The following is a 17,764-nucleotide window of genomic DNA, read 5'->3' on the forward strand; positions in this document are numbered from 1 at the left end:
AGGAGTGTGTAAAATGGGATGCAGTGGGGATCCTACTGCCAGAAACCATCTGGCTGGCTTTGGGCAATGCCTGAGGCTGTGGTGGGTGGTGGTCACCGTTCTCCCTGCCCACAAGGGGAGATCTGGCCCATCTGGGAAATGCTTTGCTGCTTATCCTACAGTGAGAATAAGGTTGGGACCCAGTTGAGTAACTCACTTCTGTTCTCTTTCTCCAGGGGGAAGAGGACAGTTCAAAGGAAGGGACTTCAGTTTGATGAGTCTGTGACCTAGAACGTACCGTTCAACTTACCAAAATGCCTTACACATTCCTAAAACAAAAATATATGCTGAATTTATTGTAGATAAGATACAATACAAGCCATTAGTGACCCAAAACCTAGTTTTGAAACTTAAGAAAAAAAAAAAAAACAGAAAAAAAAAACAGTGCAGGCGTACATTTCTAAGAAAATCTTCATACTATTTTGTATAACCATTCGTTCCCCTGGGTGCTGCTCTGGCCAGGCTGGGGCCAGGACATGACCCTCCTCGAACCCACAAATGTGTGAAAAGGGAAGGCTGTGTTTGTACATCAACTGGTGCAATTATTATTATATATATAAATATATATATTATATATATATTTTTTTTTTTGAGTGAAAGAAGTGTGAAAGTAAGACCCACGATGGAAGGAAGCCACTTGTTGATGGGTGGCTCTGGGCATGTATCCTTTTGTGTATTTTCTGGGTGTCAATGCAATTAAAATGACGTAGTGGAGAGAGCTGCTTCCTGCTTTATTTCTCTGGTTATTTTTCATGTTGGCAGGCTGCTGGGCCTTGGGCGTGACTGAAGGATGACCCTGCTGTGGCCAGAAGTGGATCCTTTGCTCCTTGCTTTGCTGTAGCAGCTCTCCCCACTGTATTTTCTCCAGTATATGTGAAGGAGGTGCAGAGGCTGAGGCCATGGGTATGCAATGGGATGGCTGCTCCTGGGGACAGGTATGGAGGCTCTCCCTGCCGCTGGGGGGAGCAGCAGAGACTTCACGCAGCTGAGGCTGGTTGGCATCCCAGGCACAGCCTCGTGGTCGAGACCTCAAGGCTGCAGTCAGTGGTTCATCAGTGCAGGCTGATGGTGTCTCCTGCCCTTTGTAACCCACCAAGAACAGCGTCCAGAGTGGGGCTGAGTGCCTCCCACCCCAGTACCACAGGGTTTTTGAGGTGGGGGACTGTGGACTTTCAATGTGGGATGGAGTTTATGCTTCTGGCTGGAGAGGAGCTGGTGGCCTTGGGCCCTGTGCCCTCTGCTCCCCTTGCTTCCAGCCTTCTGAGTGCAGGAGGCTGAGCGCCTGGTTTCTGCCTGGCTATACTAGGCTGCTGAAGGATGTGCTCATTGACCCAGCCCTCACCCTGCCATCATCAGCTTCCTCTTTTGGCTTTGGGAGGCCCTACTGACCCAGGCATTAACAAAAAAGCAAAACCAGTAGAAACCAACCATAGGTTAGAATGAGCTGTTGAGTGTAAGGGGGTGGCCATCATCCAAACAGCAGTAGGTGGTGAGGGCCCCAAAACAGCCCACACAGCACAGTGATGAAACTCGGTTTTGGGGTTTTGCTTTTGCAACAACCAGTTCCTTCACTCTGCTTGCTTGTGCAAAACAGCACACACTTAATGAGTGCGCACACAGGAGCAGTGAGAAAGCTCTTTTAAGTACACAGCCAAAGCAAGGAGGGTAGACAGCAGCATGCCTACTGAATGGGCTCCAGAAGCTAGGAGTGCAGATTTGGTGTCCTTGGCATGAGGGGTGTACATGTACTTTGGGACATTACCCAGCTGCTGTGTTTGGAAGGAAGAGAGGAGCTGGAGTTGTTAAGTAAGGCTGAGATGGAAACAGATTGCTGGGGTCTGGTGTTTAAGCCTGAGTTCAGTTGCCTGATGTGCTGCTGCTGGAATTCATGCTATTCCATGGAGCCATGAGAAAGGGAAAGCCAACAACCTCCTGAGAGGCCAGCGTCACCTCTCAGAGAGCAAAGCCCTCACCTCAGAGCAGTGGGATTTCACACTCCACTTGCCCCTTGAGCAGCATGGGCTTTGCAGGGCTCTATCTTCCTTCTTTAGGGCAAGCTGCAGTGCTGGCTCATTACCCAGTTAGCAGGTTGTGATGCAGGGCAGGTGTGAACAGCAGCCTGGGTGCTGCAGTCAGGTGGGTCCTCAGTCAAAGCTCAATGGCTCTGCTTGTGTCACCTTTTCAAGAAGGTCTGGGTGATTTGGGAAAAGCCGTGAATGAAAGAATTGGAAAATCATAAAAGGGAACACCTTTCCAAGTTTTACAACAGCTACAATTGTAGAAGGGCAACAAGCTTGGAAGATAAAGTTTGGCTTGCTAAGTAACTCCATGCTGTGATCAACAAAGCTGAAGGCAAAGTAACAGCCAGCACAGGAGCACAGTGGCAGAGATCAGGCTTGTGCCTTAGGGTTTGCACCGAGGGTCCTAAAAACTGACCAAGTGAAGCTGGGACCACACCTACCCACAACCAAAAGCGCCACCTCCTGCCTCTGTCCCCCCACTGAAGCACTGCATCCAAGTTCCTGACTTAAATGCTTACACATGGTGAGAAGCACTCTCCTGCCTTCACATCTGACTTCCTTCCCCCTTTGTTCAGGCTCTTCTCTAACCAAAAAAGGAAATCCCAGGGAGAAGTCCACCAGCTTCACCAGGGCTGGATTGCTCTTTGAAGTCAGCTGCAGTCTGGAGGTGTTAGTTATCAGTTGACTCCTGAATGGGAGTTCCCCTTATTTGTCAGGCAGCACCACTCCCACTGTGTCACTGGTTTTCTTATCTCAGCCTGAACTTTGGACAGACACCAAGGTACAGAAGAGCTGTTTTTGTGGGAATGATTACTGCCTTGTACAGAAGAGCTGTTTTTATGGAGATGGTTACTCCCTTGCGCCAGGTTGAAAGTTGAGGAAGGAACAGGCCTTGAGCACCCACTGATGCCAGTTTAGTTTCTTCTTCTGATAGGATCTCACTGTGGTGGATCATATCAGAAACCCTTGTGCACTCCACACAGGTACCACCCACATTAGAGCACAGGGTCAGTGCTTGCCTTTGATTAAATCTTCGAATACACAGCACAGCCAAAAAGCACAGACACTGTATTAGGCCAGGGAGCAGCACTTCCCTGGTAGTGCTCTGCTGAAAAGCAGCAGACCAAGCAGCTGTCCCTACGTACCTGGCAGAAGGGGCAGCCTTTAACTTCCTGGGGCAGGCTAGAAGAAGCTCTCAGTTCTGACAGGAGAAGCAGCACCAAGTAACTGACGCAGGCCTCCAACATGAGGTACTTCCCATCAAGCTCCCTCCCTGTGGCCATCTGGGCCCAGAGCCCAGAAGGAAGGCAGCAGACACCATGGTGGATCCCGTGACTGCCACAGACTGCTATGCACTCAGCTGTTGAGGTGTGCGAGGCCAAGGAAGACATCACCAGGCTGCAGAGAAATGGACATGCTTTCTTCCCCACTTCTTCTTCCAGCCTCTTTTCCCCCACTGCCAACTGGAGAGGAATCAGTCACTGACCCAGGGGAAAGAAACCCCATTTATTTAAGCTATTCAAGTTTGGCACACACAGAACATACCACAGTAACGCACTGGAGGCTAAGGGTTTTTTTTTCTTTTTTTTTTTTTTTTCCTCTACAGACATACAGGAAAACTCTATGCAACTTCCATGTACACATTACACAAAGGAAACAGCTTTAATTAACCACTGGTGAAACATGGAAGCTTTTAAGATCTCTGTAGCTGGCACAGGAATGTTCTCTACCCCCCCATACAAAAGGCATTTCAGGTCAGACTTTCTAGTAGGTGATATTTCCATGCATTTCTACAGAATTAGAGAAGCTAACAGACAAAAAGCCCAGATCAAGCCATATTAGTCAGGCTGATTGGTTCTACTAAGTTAAATCAATAATAATTATGGACAAATGGACCAAGTGACCAAAGACTAGGGCTGAGAACGCCACTTGTAATCTTTTGCTGTTTTTCCAAGTGGTTCTTTCTCATTGTACTACCCATAACTGGAGAGCTCCGATGGAAGAATCTGCACTTGTCAAAGCCTCAGAAGCATCTGATCCGCTAGGAAGCGTGTTAGTGGAAAAAAGGTAGTTCTAAATTAACCTATGCCAAAGGAAAAGCAATTTTAATAGAATCGTTCAGACTTGGAGGAGATCAAGACACTTCATAACCAATGTTAACCTGTAGGAACAAGCAAACCTTTAAAGATTACTGCACTGAGAGTTTACAAGAATGATTAGGACTTTCTCCAGGAAAGTGTGCCTACTTCAATCTCTGTTTTAACCTCCTAATTAACCCTTATTAGTAATCCTGTGCAACTGCAAGCACTAAGAATTTAGCTCTGTTTAGGTGCCTAACTTTAACTACAGGTTTTAAGTCTTGCATTAAATGATTCAAGGGAAAGTTTTTAGTTTGGCAATTTGGCCAGTAGCCTCAGAACGACTGATGATTTTTCTCATTTTAATTTAGAAAAGAACAGGAACCGGATTGTTCTCATAATTCCCCACCCCCTTCATCCCATGATACACTGCTGAATCAGAATTTTTGGAGACCTTTAGTGTTAATTCATTGGGGATAGTACTGGGATAGACAACCAATGTGAATATTAATACACCAAGATAAATCCTTAATTTGATTTATTTAAGGTCATTTGTACATACGAGCTACATCTCCAAAATCTACTTTATTCTACAAGACAGCTTCCCTACAGTTAGTGAAACCCTTGCCTAGAATGGTTGCTTTACATAACTGATATATTAAAACATGGAATGCTTGTAGAGTTGTGGCACTGTATGACATCTACACAGGACTTCCTTCAAAAGCTACGACTAGGGAGCCTCCTAGCTTCTCAGCAATACAAGCTCGATTGAGGTCCTCTGGCCCATTTGCTTGGCATTCATGCTTTATGCCTAAAAAAAAGATGCAAAACACTCAATAATGCAATATTTCAATATGCTAGTAATCAACCAGAGAAGCACAGTTAGTAGTAATATTAGAAGAGGCAGTCTGGTCACTCAAGCTGTCAAGTCCCACCTTCACTAAGGAAAACTAAGGAATTTGGGTTTATTCCCCCTTGATGTATCACAGGAGACATCTGGCTACACATCACAAATCAATACGTGTATCAGGGAGAAGCTTTCCACTACTATCAGTGCTCAGACTGTCAGCTTCCCGTGGCAAATCAACCTGTGAGTGAAAGTCTCATTTCTACTGTTACCCTGAATATGTCAACTGAGGGAGCTGCTGCAACACAAGCACTGAGATGGCTGACAATCAAAGCAGTACCGGCTGTAGAGATTCAGCTGGTACACAGAATTAGGAGTGGTTTCTGTTCTGGAGGTAAGGAAGCCAGACTCAACTGTGCCTCATGTTGAGGGAAGTAGAGAAAGCGGTATTTCTTTTTCAGCCCTCACACGTGCAGCACAGTACGTTATCCCTGACCAGCTCCAATTCATTGGTGAGCTGTACTGTGAAGAATGGCACTGCCGTGCACTGCTCCCATCAGTACTACACACTGCAGAACTCCAGACCAGCATGGCACTACGAGCTGGAGGGGGCACTGCTATCGGGCTGGGAGCCATCACAATCATTTATTCAGAATGAAATTTCAGAATGCTGCAGCAAGGTAACTCTTTGGTCACTGGCGCCTCACAAGATGAACATCACTTTGCTTCTCCACTCAGAGATGCATTGCCTTTGAAATGAGTAATCACAATTGCATCTCTAAATCAAGCCAATCGTTATTTACTAGTACTGCACAGTTATGGTTACTTGATTCTGCAGTTCAATAGATACAGGGCTGAAAGTCCTCTGCCACAGAGACAGTGCGACACAAAATACAGGTCATTGTTAACAAGAATGTGATGTTTATAGGCTGCATGACGTAAACAAATTACTCTGTATGGTATTACTCTTGTACACTGCCAAGCCTGCTCCAGTTCTGAGCACAGTCCTAGTGCCTCTAAAGCCTAGAGTCAGACATTTTAAGTTTGGCTTCAGCCCGAGCTTCTTTTAGCTCTGTCACAAGGTATTTCACCCAGTGAAATTCTCATCTCACTAGCATCTCAAAAAAAAAAAAAAAAAGCCAATGAGCAAATGGTTAAGCCTTGCAGTGTGTTTCAGATGGCATTTAGAAGTGTTAGCTGCACTACATACCTTGGAACTTCTTTTTGATTGCATCCTTGGAGCTTGCATAGATCATCTTACTTTTGAGAGGTGCTTGTTCTGGTGCCCTAGTGGAATACAAGAAGATATTGCTGGATAATAAACGCTGCTAATTGCACTAAGACAAACACCATCCCACTGATTATAAACAAAGGAAATTCTAATGACTCATAATACAAGTACCATGCTGTCCGGCACATTTTAAGCCTTCCATAGACAAAACAAATGCTCACAGACCTCAGCACAGCTTGAGTCTCATGCTAGGAACAGGCGAGTTGTGAAGAGTGCTTACCACAAGAAGAACATCAGCTCTTCTTTTTTGGATTCCTTGGTCTCAAAACTTGCATCATACAAGGCATAACGGCAATCCTTCTCGGGAAGCATCTGCACAAAGTGCTTGAAAGGGTCAGTAACCGTCACACCAACATCTCCCACTAGAATCTCTTTGCCTTCTTCCACGATAATGCACTTTTTGTCTGGACTGAGGCAGAAGATGACAGCCTTCTTCCTCTTCTTCACTTCCTCAGGCGTAGAGCATTTCCGCACTTTCATGTCATAGAAGATACGGCAAACCTCATCGGCAACTTGTACTCCAGACGCCTGCAAAGATGAGAACAAAGACCTTTAGGGTTACCACTGAGTATTTTCACAACTACACTACTGTGCTGCCTCCAAACTGAGGCTAGAAGATGAGCAATACACGCAACAGTCACTGACAGCCCCAGAGTCTAGACAGGAGAGCTGCAGGCCCTTCTCAAGTAAAGAATCTGGAGCCTCTATGCCGCCTACAGTAAGTTGCCAAACCAAAATTATTCTGAACAAGGCACAATCCTTCTTAGATTAGAGCAGTGTTGGTAGGGTAGTTTCACATTTATGTCCACCCCTTGTCCTCTGAGATTCAGTTGTGGCAAATCCTTTGACGCTGCAGCAGCTTGGCTGCATTAGCCATCTCGGGACAGGCAGACAACTAAATTAACAAGGATCACTTCTACTCAGTCTCCTGGCCATTTTCAGCCTATCTGCCATCAGCTTTAGGAACAGAGGTACAATGCTGTCAAACCCACGCTTATCAACTGGGTTTGGCTTAGAAGTCAGGAGAGATACAGTGGGGCACGGGAATACAGTTCTCAGCCATGAACAAACCAACCTTCTGAAGGTGTTCTCAATTCAGTGTTTTAAAGGCAGAGCTTGCAAGTCCAACTGTAAAAATTCTCAACTTCCCAGCAATTCCTCTTCGTTTTTAAAACAAGCTGCCTTTAAAAGGATTTCTTCATCCCCATCCCATCTTTTTTTTTTCCCCCCCCTCCTGGAAGCTTGGTGAGAAATTGTGGTTACTCAGCAGTAACAGACAGTATTTATATCTGAGTTGTTTTACACTCAGAATGAAATGAAGTTTGAGAGGTTAAAGACAGCCCTAGAATAAGAGAACACTGCAAATCCAGGGAGTCACACTGCTGGAAAAACTTCATGGTCAGAGCAGTAAACAGCAGATCAAAGCCTGTCCAACACTCATTCTGCTCAAACTGCAACGTGCCATGTAAACAGTGAGATTCCTTCCTAATATTGCGTCTCCCCCTGCTGCTTTTGGGGCTTCCAAAAGCGACCTTATCCTCAGATACTGTAAGTCACGCACTGGAAGGAAAGTCACCCTCCTCCCTTTGTGTAAACTGCCACACGTCATCATTTTCAGCACAGTCAGCACTACTATGCAGGCAGGTACAGCATCATGTGAGAGGTACCAACTGAAAAACTCTGAAGGTTGTTCCTTGTTTTGGTTTCCCTTCAGCTCAGCCCACAGAAGTGTGCCCGATGGGTTCATTTTGTGGGGAGGATGGAGACAGATGACACCAAATCACAGCACTCTCTCGAGGTATAAGCAAATAGCAGAGTTCAGCTGGAATGCGAGGGAAATCCGTGGTGAAGGTCAACTGCATAGTGCTAACTTTCCTGTCCTTAAGAGTCATTATGGATTGGACAGCTACTACTTTTAACATATATATTCTTTTCAAAGCCCTGACCAATGCACATGCCATTTTTTCCCTTCTTCTTTCCCCCACCAGAGAGCTCTGGATGCCAATGCTATACAGCCATCAATGTGACATGGAGGCTTTCCTCCCGCACAGAGAACAGAGCTCTTTAGGAGCTTACTCAAACACAAAGGGACCCTCAGAATTTACAATGCACAGATTGTCTGTTTGGGGGTAATCTACCTCAAATCCCTTGCATTGCTCTGGAAGAAGAGGAGGCCCACAGAACAGGAGGAAGTCGCTATGCCTCAGCTGCCTGGCAGGCAGCCACCCTTTTGCATGTCTCCAGCAGCATAAGGAAAGTAAGCAGAGAAAGCTTATTCCAGGATAAATACAAGCAAACATCAGTGCAAACTGACGCATTCCTACATCACCTCCTTCATACAGTGGACTGCACCTCTGTAACAGCGTGGCTGGGAATTAATGAGAAATAAATGTATTTCTTCCTATCCGTGCATCACTGTGCTTGGTGTGGGCGAGAGCTCTCTGGGAGGACTAGAAATAATGCAGAGTTGCCCTAATGATGCAAACAGAACAGCAACTAGAACTATTGCATCATTCACTACGGGCTAATCCACTGCAAACACCAGACTGCCATTTCTTCCCCTCCTTTCTATGAGATCCGTCTTTCAAGCTGATGGTACCTCAGCAGCTGACAAGAGATTTAAGTCTCAGCTTTTAAACCTGCAAAAAGCTTAGGAGTTTACACAGAAGATGCACAAAATCTGACCCAGTACAGCCTAGTAACGCCATAAAAGGAGTTGGTATCAACCATCTCCACCTTTATCAACTCTTGATCTTTGCTCCAAGATCACTAGTCCCTCTGTATCGACTCCTGTTACCAAGAAGTTAACTCTGAAAGAAGGCATTACAACTCAGCAGAGAGCCAGAAGAAAGCATCAGCAATGGAGCTGCAAGTAGACGCAAACTGTGCAGCCAGGAGAAGATGCACAGCCAGAAACATTTCTCCAAGTTGGGAGACAAGTTATTTCCTTATAAAGGAATTGAACACGGCTGGCAAGTTGCTTCAGATTCCAAAAACGTTGAGAGTACTCAGTCTGGAAACTCGAATTCACTGTTAATCTGCAGCTGACCACTGGGACTGACCAGAGGCTGAAGGGGCATCACTAAGAACTGGATTTTTTTTTTTCTTGACTTTCCAAAGTAAAGTGTTATTAGCTGGTGCAACTCTTCTTCATAACTACTATACAACCTCTGAATCCATTCAGATGTTGATACCAGCAGATGTTGACCTGCTAGGGACAGCATAGATTCCTTCACTGAGAAAACATGACAGCTGTATCACAGTGTGGGGTTGAAATGAACCCATAAAATCCCAGCACAGCTGCTTCCAAGAAGGCAGCATACTCCTGCACCAAAAGGACTCCCTCTCCACCTCCAGGCTTGTACCAGTTATGATGGCTTCTCTAAACATACCTAAAAAGGAAAAACCTCAACCCTAGGTAGCTTTTGCTGTAACTTGGCCACGGCCACTCAGGGTAGGGCAGCAACAGGATGACTGTGAAAGCCACTGGAACATAGAGAAATGCCACACTCCTAAGTACATGTTCTCAAGTGGTAATTTAACCATGTCTCTGCTGACTTGTCCTGAAAAACAGCTGCTGAGGAGCCTCCACCTGCCAGTAATGACAGAATAAGCATTTATTTGTTCACCCAGATTCTCTCTGGCCCAGTATTACACTGCTCAGAGGATTTAATACAGCACATTCATTATTTTTTCAGGCATGGTGGCCAGAATGCTGCATAGCTGAGGACAGATAGCTTGCTTCTGCTCCTTTTTCAATAGGAAAGCAATTATCCAACTCAGGACACACACATGGGTGGCTGAGCTGTGTGCATGGCAGGTACTGGTGGGACACAAGGCCATCAGCTGGCTGCATTTTATAGCATAGGACAGAGCAACCCCTGCATATATGCAACAATGATTTAAAACCATTCTCAGGACACAAGAGGCAGGCAAATAGCCAGGCTGTTCCCATGGGTGTCAGGGCCAGCTAACCTCATCAAGGCAGCAACAAGGAGGTAAGCCGCCTTGTTATCAGATGGAAAAAATGATGACAGGGCTGCATATTCTTGCCTGCACGTCTCCCTAAACGTGCAAATTTCCCCCAAGGGATTTAGCAAAAAATGAGTTCTCCCCCCATACTTCCACACAACTATGGCCAAAGCAGCATGCCTTGTGGGCTGCACCTCCGCCTACGTTATTCCACAGCCCTCACACCAGTACCCCATTGTATTTTCATATAGACTGCTGTAGGCACATGAGGTAATGGTTGCATTAAATGCCTTGTCAGCATGCACTGCAGTAACACAGCAGCTCTTATTCCCTTCACAAAGCCATCGTTCCTGCCTCAAGTGCAAAGCACTGCAGAAGCCCTGTGAGAGCAGAATGCTGTCCCCAAATAGCACAGCTGAAGAGAGAGCCTTCTGTCTCACAGGCCTCAGACTGCAGGGGCTGGCTCCAGCTGGCTCCGCTAACAGCTTCCAATAGTTTGCCTTCATCACAAAGTACTCTGCAGCTGGAATTTCATCTGAATAGGGTGATAACATGGAGGGGTAAGGCTGAAGAATAATCCAAAATTTTCCTCCAAGAAATCCCTGTGTACAGAAAGAGATTTCAAGTGAGACGCCTATCAGATCCTCAATAGATTGATTTGCAGCAAGCCTGCATAGGAATAAAAATCCAATGCAAATTGCATTGGAGATCATTAGAGATTGTTGTGAACACCAGCATCTTTTCTGAATATTTAAAATACTTCACCTAGAAGTTTTTGCTCCTACATCAGCAGTAAAGACAGACAGCTTTAATGACTTAGTTTGTCTCACAAGGAGCTTGACAGATTAAACCTGCTTTTAAGTGCATGCCAATTTTATGCTGCAGACTTTCTTTGTAATGTTTCTGTAGAAACATTACATGCTGCAGGAAAGCTCAGGCATTTCAAGAACCAGTTCTTGCCTCATTTTGTTTGGGAACCACGTGCACACATTGTATACATCAGCATGGACTATCCACTGCTACTCAAGTGGAAACTTTTCCCTCTTGGAAAAGCACCATCAATTTTTCCAGAATTGACACCAAGAACATAGAGAAGCACGCCTGGTTTAATTGCAAAGGCAGAGATCTGGAGAACACTGTGCGCCCATGTTTACCAGTCACACCACTGCCACATATTTGGTTCTGGGTTTCTTGAGCAAGCATCTTGTTTCCCCCAGCCCTGGCACACCATCCCTCCCAGCCACCTTCCAAATCCCCTTCCACTGCCAGAACCGTTTGTGTGACTGTGGCACTTTCATCTGACTCACCAATGTGTCACAGCACAAGTTTTCAGTTAGAACCATTATCACCTGACTGTTCCAGGATAGGAGAATATGCAAAGCCATTCCTTACACTGCCACGCAGCGCCCTGGGATGTTGCCAGGGCTGAGACCTGAAGGGAGAACTAAGCTCAGCTAGCACTGGGCACCAGCAAGCAGAGAGGCCTGCTGGGAGAACATCAATTCCATAGCAGGCTTGAGAAGGTGTCAGCTAAAGCTGCCAGCTGTGGTCAGCAAAATGCCTGAAAACATGGGTAGTTACAGACGTATGGGTCTTAAATGCTGCTTTGCTTCTCATCTGTTAGCAGAACACTCAAGAAAGCCCATTTGATACTAGCACTTCTGCTTTCCAGAGCAAGGAAGGAGGCAACACGTGGAGCAGCTGCTGCGACTTCACCCTGTAGACCAGGCCAGCACAACCATAGCAGTGCCCTCCGAAGTCCAAAGCTGGCCCACTTCCCCCACTAGCAGCAGCTAGACAGACACCCACACTTAGACAAGGCAGTCTACACATCTGAAAAAGCCCAAAGCTTTGGTTCAGATCTGAAGCATGATAGGAAACATAACTGCCTTTTTTATTTTTACTGCTGTTGTGTAAGAGGCCATTATTTACACACCATAAACCAGCAAGAAGAACAGTGCTATTTGCATGCCACTTGTAGGCAGATCTTGCCAGCCTGACTCAAGTTTTTTTATTTTATTTTGCATTACGTGATCTCTCTTCTGAGGGGAGGACATGGGGAAGAGAAACAAAACCATTCGGCTTTTTTTCCTGACAATATGAAAGATTCCAACTAGACAAGGAAAGAAGAGGAGAGCTGTCATAGAAAGACAAGAAAAAGCATCTTCTGCTTTCCTGGAAGTTATTTCCTCACCTTTCAGCCAGAGGAAATCATCACCTTCTCCCAGCCACCATGAAATTCGCTCCTGGTATTAGCCAGGCAGGCAGAACAGGCAATCCCCACTGAGAAAGGCAATCCCAGCCATGCTTTTGAAAGAACAGGAAGCACGGCAGCCACTAGGGGGGCAGAAATTTTGAAAAGTGCCCATTCCTGTGTTGAAACACATGTTTCTAAGGTAATGCGGGTCTAAGCTGGAATGCAACAAGACTCCTGCAGGAAAGCAAAGCTTCTTAAGAACACATTCAGCACAAAAATCAGATCTTGTGAGCCAAATGTCTGCAGGAATGTTCATGCGGCCCTCCACAACCCTATGGCTACATAACATTCATCCTTAACAATAGCTTTTGAAGGCATTCCCTGGGCTACTCAAACACTTGCTAACAAGTTATCTGTCCTGGAGATGGCTGAGTGTTGGGCAAGCATGAAGCCCCCAAGCAGCTCTGGATAAAGACTCTGCCTGCCCCTAGCTCTCCTGCATGAGATACCTGGGTCAGCCCTTGCTCCCTGCAGGGACCAGTAATACCCCAGCATCATGAGTAGAAATGTGCCAGGCGTGAACCCAACCTGGCTGTCACAGTAGGGAGGCTGTTGTCTTGTCCACGAGGCACACAGACCTCTTAGTTACACAGATTTGGGAATACTATTGACTAACAAGCAAGGAAAATAATTTACACGGTCCTCTGAGGACTGTGGAACCATTTAATCCAGTACCAAAGAAATTAAGCCTTACAGCAAGATGTGTAAAAGCAGGAATTCCAATGCTCTTTTGATACCCACTGATGCCCTCCTGCTGGCATCGCTGTACTCTGGCAAAAGGCCTACGCTGCCTAAAAGCAAATTCATTTGCTGCAACAAGCAAGCATCTAAAAGAAAATAAAAAGGAACAAAAAACCTAAAGCTTGTTCCAAAATGGAAATAGCTATGAGAAATACGTGTCTCGGCCAACTTGGGAATTGCCTGCTTCTGAAGCAAGAGGAAGCCTGGCACACGGAGCGAGTCATTTTAAACTAGGTTTGTGTACTGCAGAGGTAGCAGCTGGCTTGTTGAGACAAGCCTAGTTTAAAACAGGAGCTGCAGGTCTCGTCAGACCTTCGGCAGCTCCCTGTGCACCTCCCCTGGCTGTGCCTCGTGCCGAGGGCTGGCCGCAGCACTCCAGCTGCTTCATGGGAATGAGCACAGAGATGAGCAGCACCTCCCGCATGCAGGGCCTGTGCTGAACGGGAGCTCATTTATTGGACATCCCCTGCGTCCGAGAAGGCAACGATAAGCGTGGGGCGGGCTGCTGGAAGGCAAAGCGCACAAAGTGAGGTGCGTGGAAACACTTGTTTGTTGACAGAGAAGCGTTTGTAAGCAAAACCAGGACGAAAGTGAGATAACTCAAGGGAATTTGTCCGCCGGTGCTGCAGAACGCGGCCCGCCCCATGCAGCGCAGAGCCGCCGCCAAGCGCCCGGCCCGCCCCGCGCCGCCGGCCGAAGGAGCCCTCGGGCACCGCGCTCCCGCACGCGTCTCCGCGCTCGGGTAGAACCGCCCCCATCTCCTTTCCTTTTGTTCCCCACCGGGCCCGTGTCGAACGGAGCCACCGCCCACCCTCCCGCCACCGCTTTCTAGGCCAGGCCCGACCCCCCACGCCGCGGGAAGATGGCTCCCGCCCCGCGGCCGGATGCGGCCCCGCGCTTCCTGCCGCCCGCCCGCCCCGCCGAGGCCGTGAGGGGGCGCCGCCTCCCCTCCCCCCTCACGGCCCCTCCCCCACGTGGCCGCGCCCTGCGGCACGGGGAAGGAGCGCGCATCGCTCCCCCCCCCACGCCTCGCGCGCGCGCTCCGCTTGCCGTGCCCTCCTTCCCCCCATCCCCCCCAATGGCCGCGCTGCCCCTCGTGCCCGCGTGCGGCGCGGAGCGCGCCACCGCTCTGCGGGGGAGCTGGCGGGGCGCGCGAGGAGGAGAGGGCGGGCCCATCGCCTCAAAAAGAGGGGGGCCGCGCCCCACCGCCTCGCGACAGGGTGGGGGGTAAAGGGAGAGGGACGAAGCGCGGCGCGGCCGCCTCGAGCCCAGAGGGCCGCCGGCCGCGGGAACGGCTGCGCGACGGCATCGCGGCGGCGCTGGATGCCGAGGCTCCATCCGCCCCTAGCTACCCCCCCGCGGCTCCCCCTGCGGATGAGGGCGGTGGGGGAGCGGCGTCCCCGCTCGCAGCGCCCGGCTCCTACCATGGTGTCAGCGGAGCGGTGGTTGCTTCCCTCGAGTGTTGGGCGCGGCGCGGGCTCCGGCAGCAGGAAGGGAAGCGGCGAGGGCGCGAGCCGAGCGGAAACGCTGCCGACGTCACGGCCGCCGTGCCCGGCGGAGGAAGCGGTTGTTATGGTGGGACCCTGCGTGGCAACGCCCCGGCCCGCTCCCCTATTCGGCCTCGCGCATGCGTGCGGCCGCAAACACCGCCCACACACCGCCCGCACCGGGGGGGAGCGCTCCCTTCGCTCGCCTGCCCGAAGGGGGGCTGGGCTGTCCAATCATAGGGCGAGCCGTAGAGTGATTGATGGCCGCCGTCTGCCGGCCGGCCAATGGCGGCGGGCGGTGTGCGAGAGGGGCGGGATTACCTGCCCCGAGGTGTGTGCGGGGGGGGCATAGGGGAGCTGAAACAGGGGTGGCGGGGTGCAAAAGGGCTGGGGGTGGTCGTGAGGGAAGCGGCGGTTGTGTGGAGAGCCCAGGCAGAGCGGGCGGGGAAGGCGGCGTGAACGAGGCCGAGGGGAGGGGATAGGCAGTACAGCCCAGGAGGAGGAAGTGTGGTGATCTTTTTTTTTTTTTTTTTTTTTTGAGCGTTTTTTAATACCTACTTTGGTGCGATCTCAGTCGGCCACTGCTGATTGGCTGCCGCTGTCGTTCTCGCGGAGGGCTGGGAAAATCCCGCGAGAGGAGCGGCGCGCCGGGCCGGGGGCGCGGGCGCTACGCGTCCGTCTCGCAGACAAAGCGGCGCTGGGGGCGTGGGGCCGCGGTGTGCTGTAGGGCTGCTAGGCGGTGCGCTGCTGAGATACGTTTCCGTCATGATTCTGGGCAATCGGGGTTCTTGTAATCAGGCTGAGCTGCTTACAGGAGCGCCTTCTACGTTAAAAAATAGTGGAGATGGGCGTGTTCCGTTGCAGGATGCTGACTGCAGTACTCCCAGCTAGCATGGCCGTGCACTGATAGGCAGTGCCCAGCACCACGCAGATCTGTTGTGTCTTCGTGCCAGCAGAAAACAAAGCGAGGCTTGATTGTGTGTTATCGGGGCTGAGCTACAAGGCAGCACGGTTTTTCCAAGGTTACAGCTATTTTTCCGATGTTACAGCTAGCATAAAGTATCAGTAATAAAAATAGAAGGTATATCTTGCTGCTTTCATCCATATTGCTGTTCTACTAGAGTGTGACATCCTGTTTTTTCTCCGTTAGCAGCTTCCCTTTTTAGATGCTGTCAGACCTGTTCACATGAGATATGGGTTGCTGGGTGGTCGCATACTGAAAATGGGTGTGTTGAAAAAGCAGTCCTGTTCCAGTGGGCTCTGCCAGGGGTCCCTTTAGCCACAGCATTTGCACCAGATGGGCTGAAATGAAGTGGCACTGGTGAACAGTTTGCTAGGAGTGGGTGGGTTGTTCCTCTTAGTGCTTTTTTTTTTTTTTTAATGTTTTTAATGTGTTTAATCAAAGAATGGGAGGGAAAATGATAGAATTATAGAATCGTTATGGTTGGAAAAGACCTTCAATGTCATCAAGTCCAACCATCAAACCATCACCATCATGCCTACTAACTCATGTCCCTCTGTGCCACATCTACACCTTTCTTGAACACCTCCACGCTGCTGGGTTGCTGGCGCCTCTGCATGGGACTGTAGCACGTAACCTGGGCAGCTGTGCTTTTTGCTTTTAATTGCTGTGGGTAATTTGTCTGTCATTGTTCTGAGCTTGCTCTTTATGACTTGGTTTCACTAGAAGAGAGAAGGGTGCAGAAATAAGGCATCCGGGGGAGAAGGGGAAGGGATGATGTAAGGCCATGAGAACAGGGCTGAGGCTGTTTCATGTTGTATGCTTACAAGGGAAAATGAATTGAAACTGGGCTGTTGGCTCAGCCTGTTTCAATAGGACTTGTGTTTCTGGGCACATTGCAGTGAATCAAGAAGGTATCTTAACAAGAGAAAAGAAACTCAACAAGGAGGAGTTTGAACAAGGACGCTCACTTGTTTCAGTCTAATGTAAAAGATGTGCTTGATCTGGGAAGGACACGTTACTGAGAATCATGATGGCTTTCTGAAGGACTTTACCAAAGACTCTTTACCAAAAGACAGGCCAGCATAGCCTGGTGAGGCACAGCTCCTGTGGCTGTGGTGCCCTGAAGAAGCCAAGGGGCACTGGCAGCTGCCTGGCTTGTGGTGGGTCCCGAGCTCTGTGGGCTCTACCTGCAGTCCAACACAGGCACAGAGAGCTCTGGCTGCACTGGGAGCTGTGTGCCATTGGCTGTTGATGAGTAGCAATACTGTTTGAGTTTGTTATGGTTTGGGAACCCCTGCTCCATGGAAATCCTGTGCTGCTTTTCCTGTAGGTGACAGGGAGTCTGTTTTTCCAGTCCTGGGCAGCCTGTTCCTCACAGGCTTTGAACTAAAGCTGTCTTCTGGCTGCCTGAGCCGAGGAGGAGCTCCCTGTTTAGGAGTGGGTGACAGGGAATTTTGGTGCTTCTTTTTTTACTTCCTCTTATCATCAGTCCTGCTTTCTGATGGAACAGGGACCGGGACAACGATGAGGAAGTTGTGCCCTGTGGTGGCTTATTGCCACACCAACACCAACCCCCTGAGGCTTGCTGCTCTAATGCCTCTTACAGCCAGCTGCTGTGATGGCATACGAGTGAGTAGAGCTTCCGTTTGCTGAGACTTTACCCTTTGGCCCCAGGACGTAAGTGCAATGTGAAGTTATTAAGAAGAAAGAAATGAACACTGCTGATTGCTACGGCTGCACTGTGGAAATGGAGGTTTTCATAAAAATAAACTTGCGTCTTTCAGGTACCGAATAAGCTTTGTCCTTTTTTTCCTAGTGTTAGTGCTATGAATAAGCCAGGCTGAAAGCTGAAGCTGGATGTTCAGACAAACCACCTTAAAAGGTGAATACCCTCTGAATTCCCCCCCTTCTCTTATGGTGAATTGCATTTGCAATTTACCTGAAACCTCCTTCCAAAATATCCATCCCTCTCCCATGAGCAAGTCTGAGAAGTTTCAGCAATGCTAATGCTGCTGGTGACTGCCTTCTTTGGCTCCAATCTAAAACACCTGCATGAGCTGCAGCCAT

General features: G+C 48.8%; 2 protein-coding genes across 5 annotated transcripts in view; one reads left to right on the forward strand and one right to left on the reverse strand.

Annotated features, from left to right (window-relative positions):
- The window catches only part of RRBP1 (ribosome binding protein 1), a 56,903-nt gene extending 53,246 nt beyond the window's left edge, over window positions 1-3,657 (forward strand). For all 4 annotated transcript variants that reach the window (XM_085219042.1, XM_085219044.1, XM_085219041.1 and 1 more), the window contains one exon: window positions 216-3,657. In XM_085219042.1, the coding sequence (XP_085075168.1) occupies window positions 216-254 (39 nt within the window). In that variant the 3' untranslated portion in view covers window positions 255-3,657. The remainder of the gene's footprint in view (window positions 1-215) is intronic.
- A 1,002-nt stretch (window positions 3,658-4,659) lies between these two features.
- On the reverse strand, window positions 4,660-14,965 carry DSTN (destrin, actin depolymerizing factor). The gene is made up of 4 exons (XM_085219045.1): window positions 14,671-14,965; window positions 6,497-6,804; window positions 6,196-6,272; window positions 4,660-4,949 (listed from the first exon to the last, which is right to left on the reverse strand). Exons 1-4 carry the CDS (start codon window positions 14,671-14,673, stop codon window positions 4,840-4,842), a joined length of 498 nt encoding a protein of 165 aa, XP_085075171.1. The 5' UTR covers window positions 14,674-14,965; the 3' UTR covers window positions 4,660-4,839.
- Between the last annotated feature and the right edge of the window lie 2,799 nt (window positions 14,966-17,764).

The sequence above is a fragment of the Meleagris gallopavo genome, chromosome 2 (genome assembly GCF_905368555.1).
Source record: "Meleagris gallopavo chromosome 2, MGAL_WU_HG_1.1, whole genome shotgun sequence".
In the NCBI taxonomy this organism is placed as follows: domain Eukaryota; kingdom Metazoa; phylum Chordata; class Aves; order Galliformes; family Phasianidae; genus Meleagris; species Meleagris gallopavo.

What these genes read in the sequence shown, in the direction of transcription:
- DSTN (XM_085219045.1), bottom strand. An exon ending in GAGCTGATGTTCTTCTTGTG is followed by an intron (nt 6,273 to 6,496) that starts GTAAGCACTCTT and finishes GTATTCCACTAG; the next exon opens with GGCACCAGAACAAGCACCTC. An exon ending in AATCAAAAAGAAGTTCCAAG is followed by an intron (nt 4,950 to 6,195) that starts GTATGTAGTGCA and finishes TCTTTTTTTTAG; the next exon opens with GCATAAAGCATGAATGCCAA.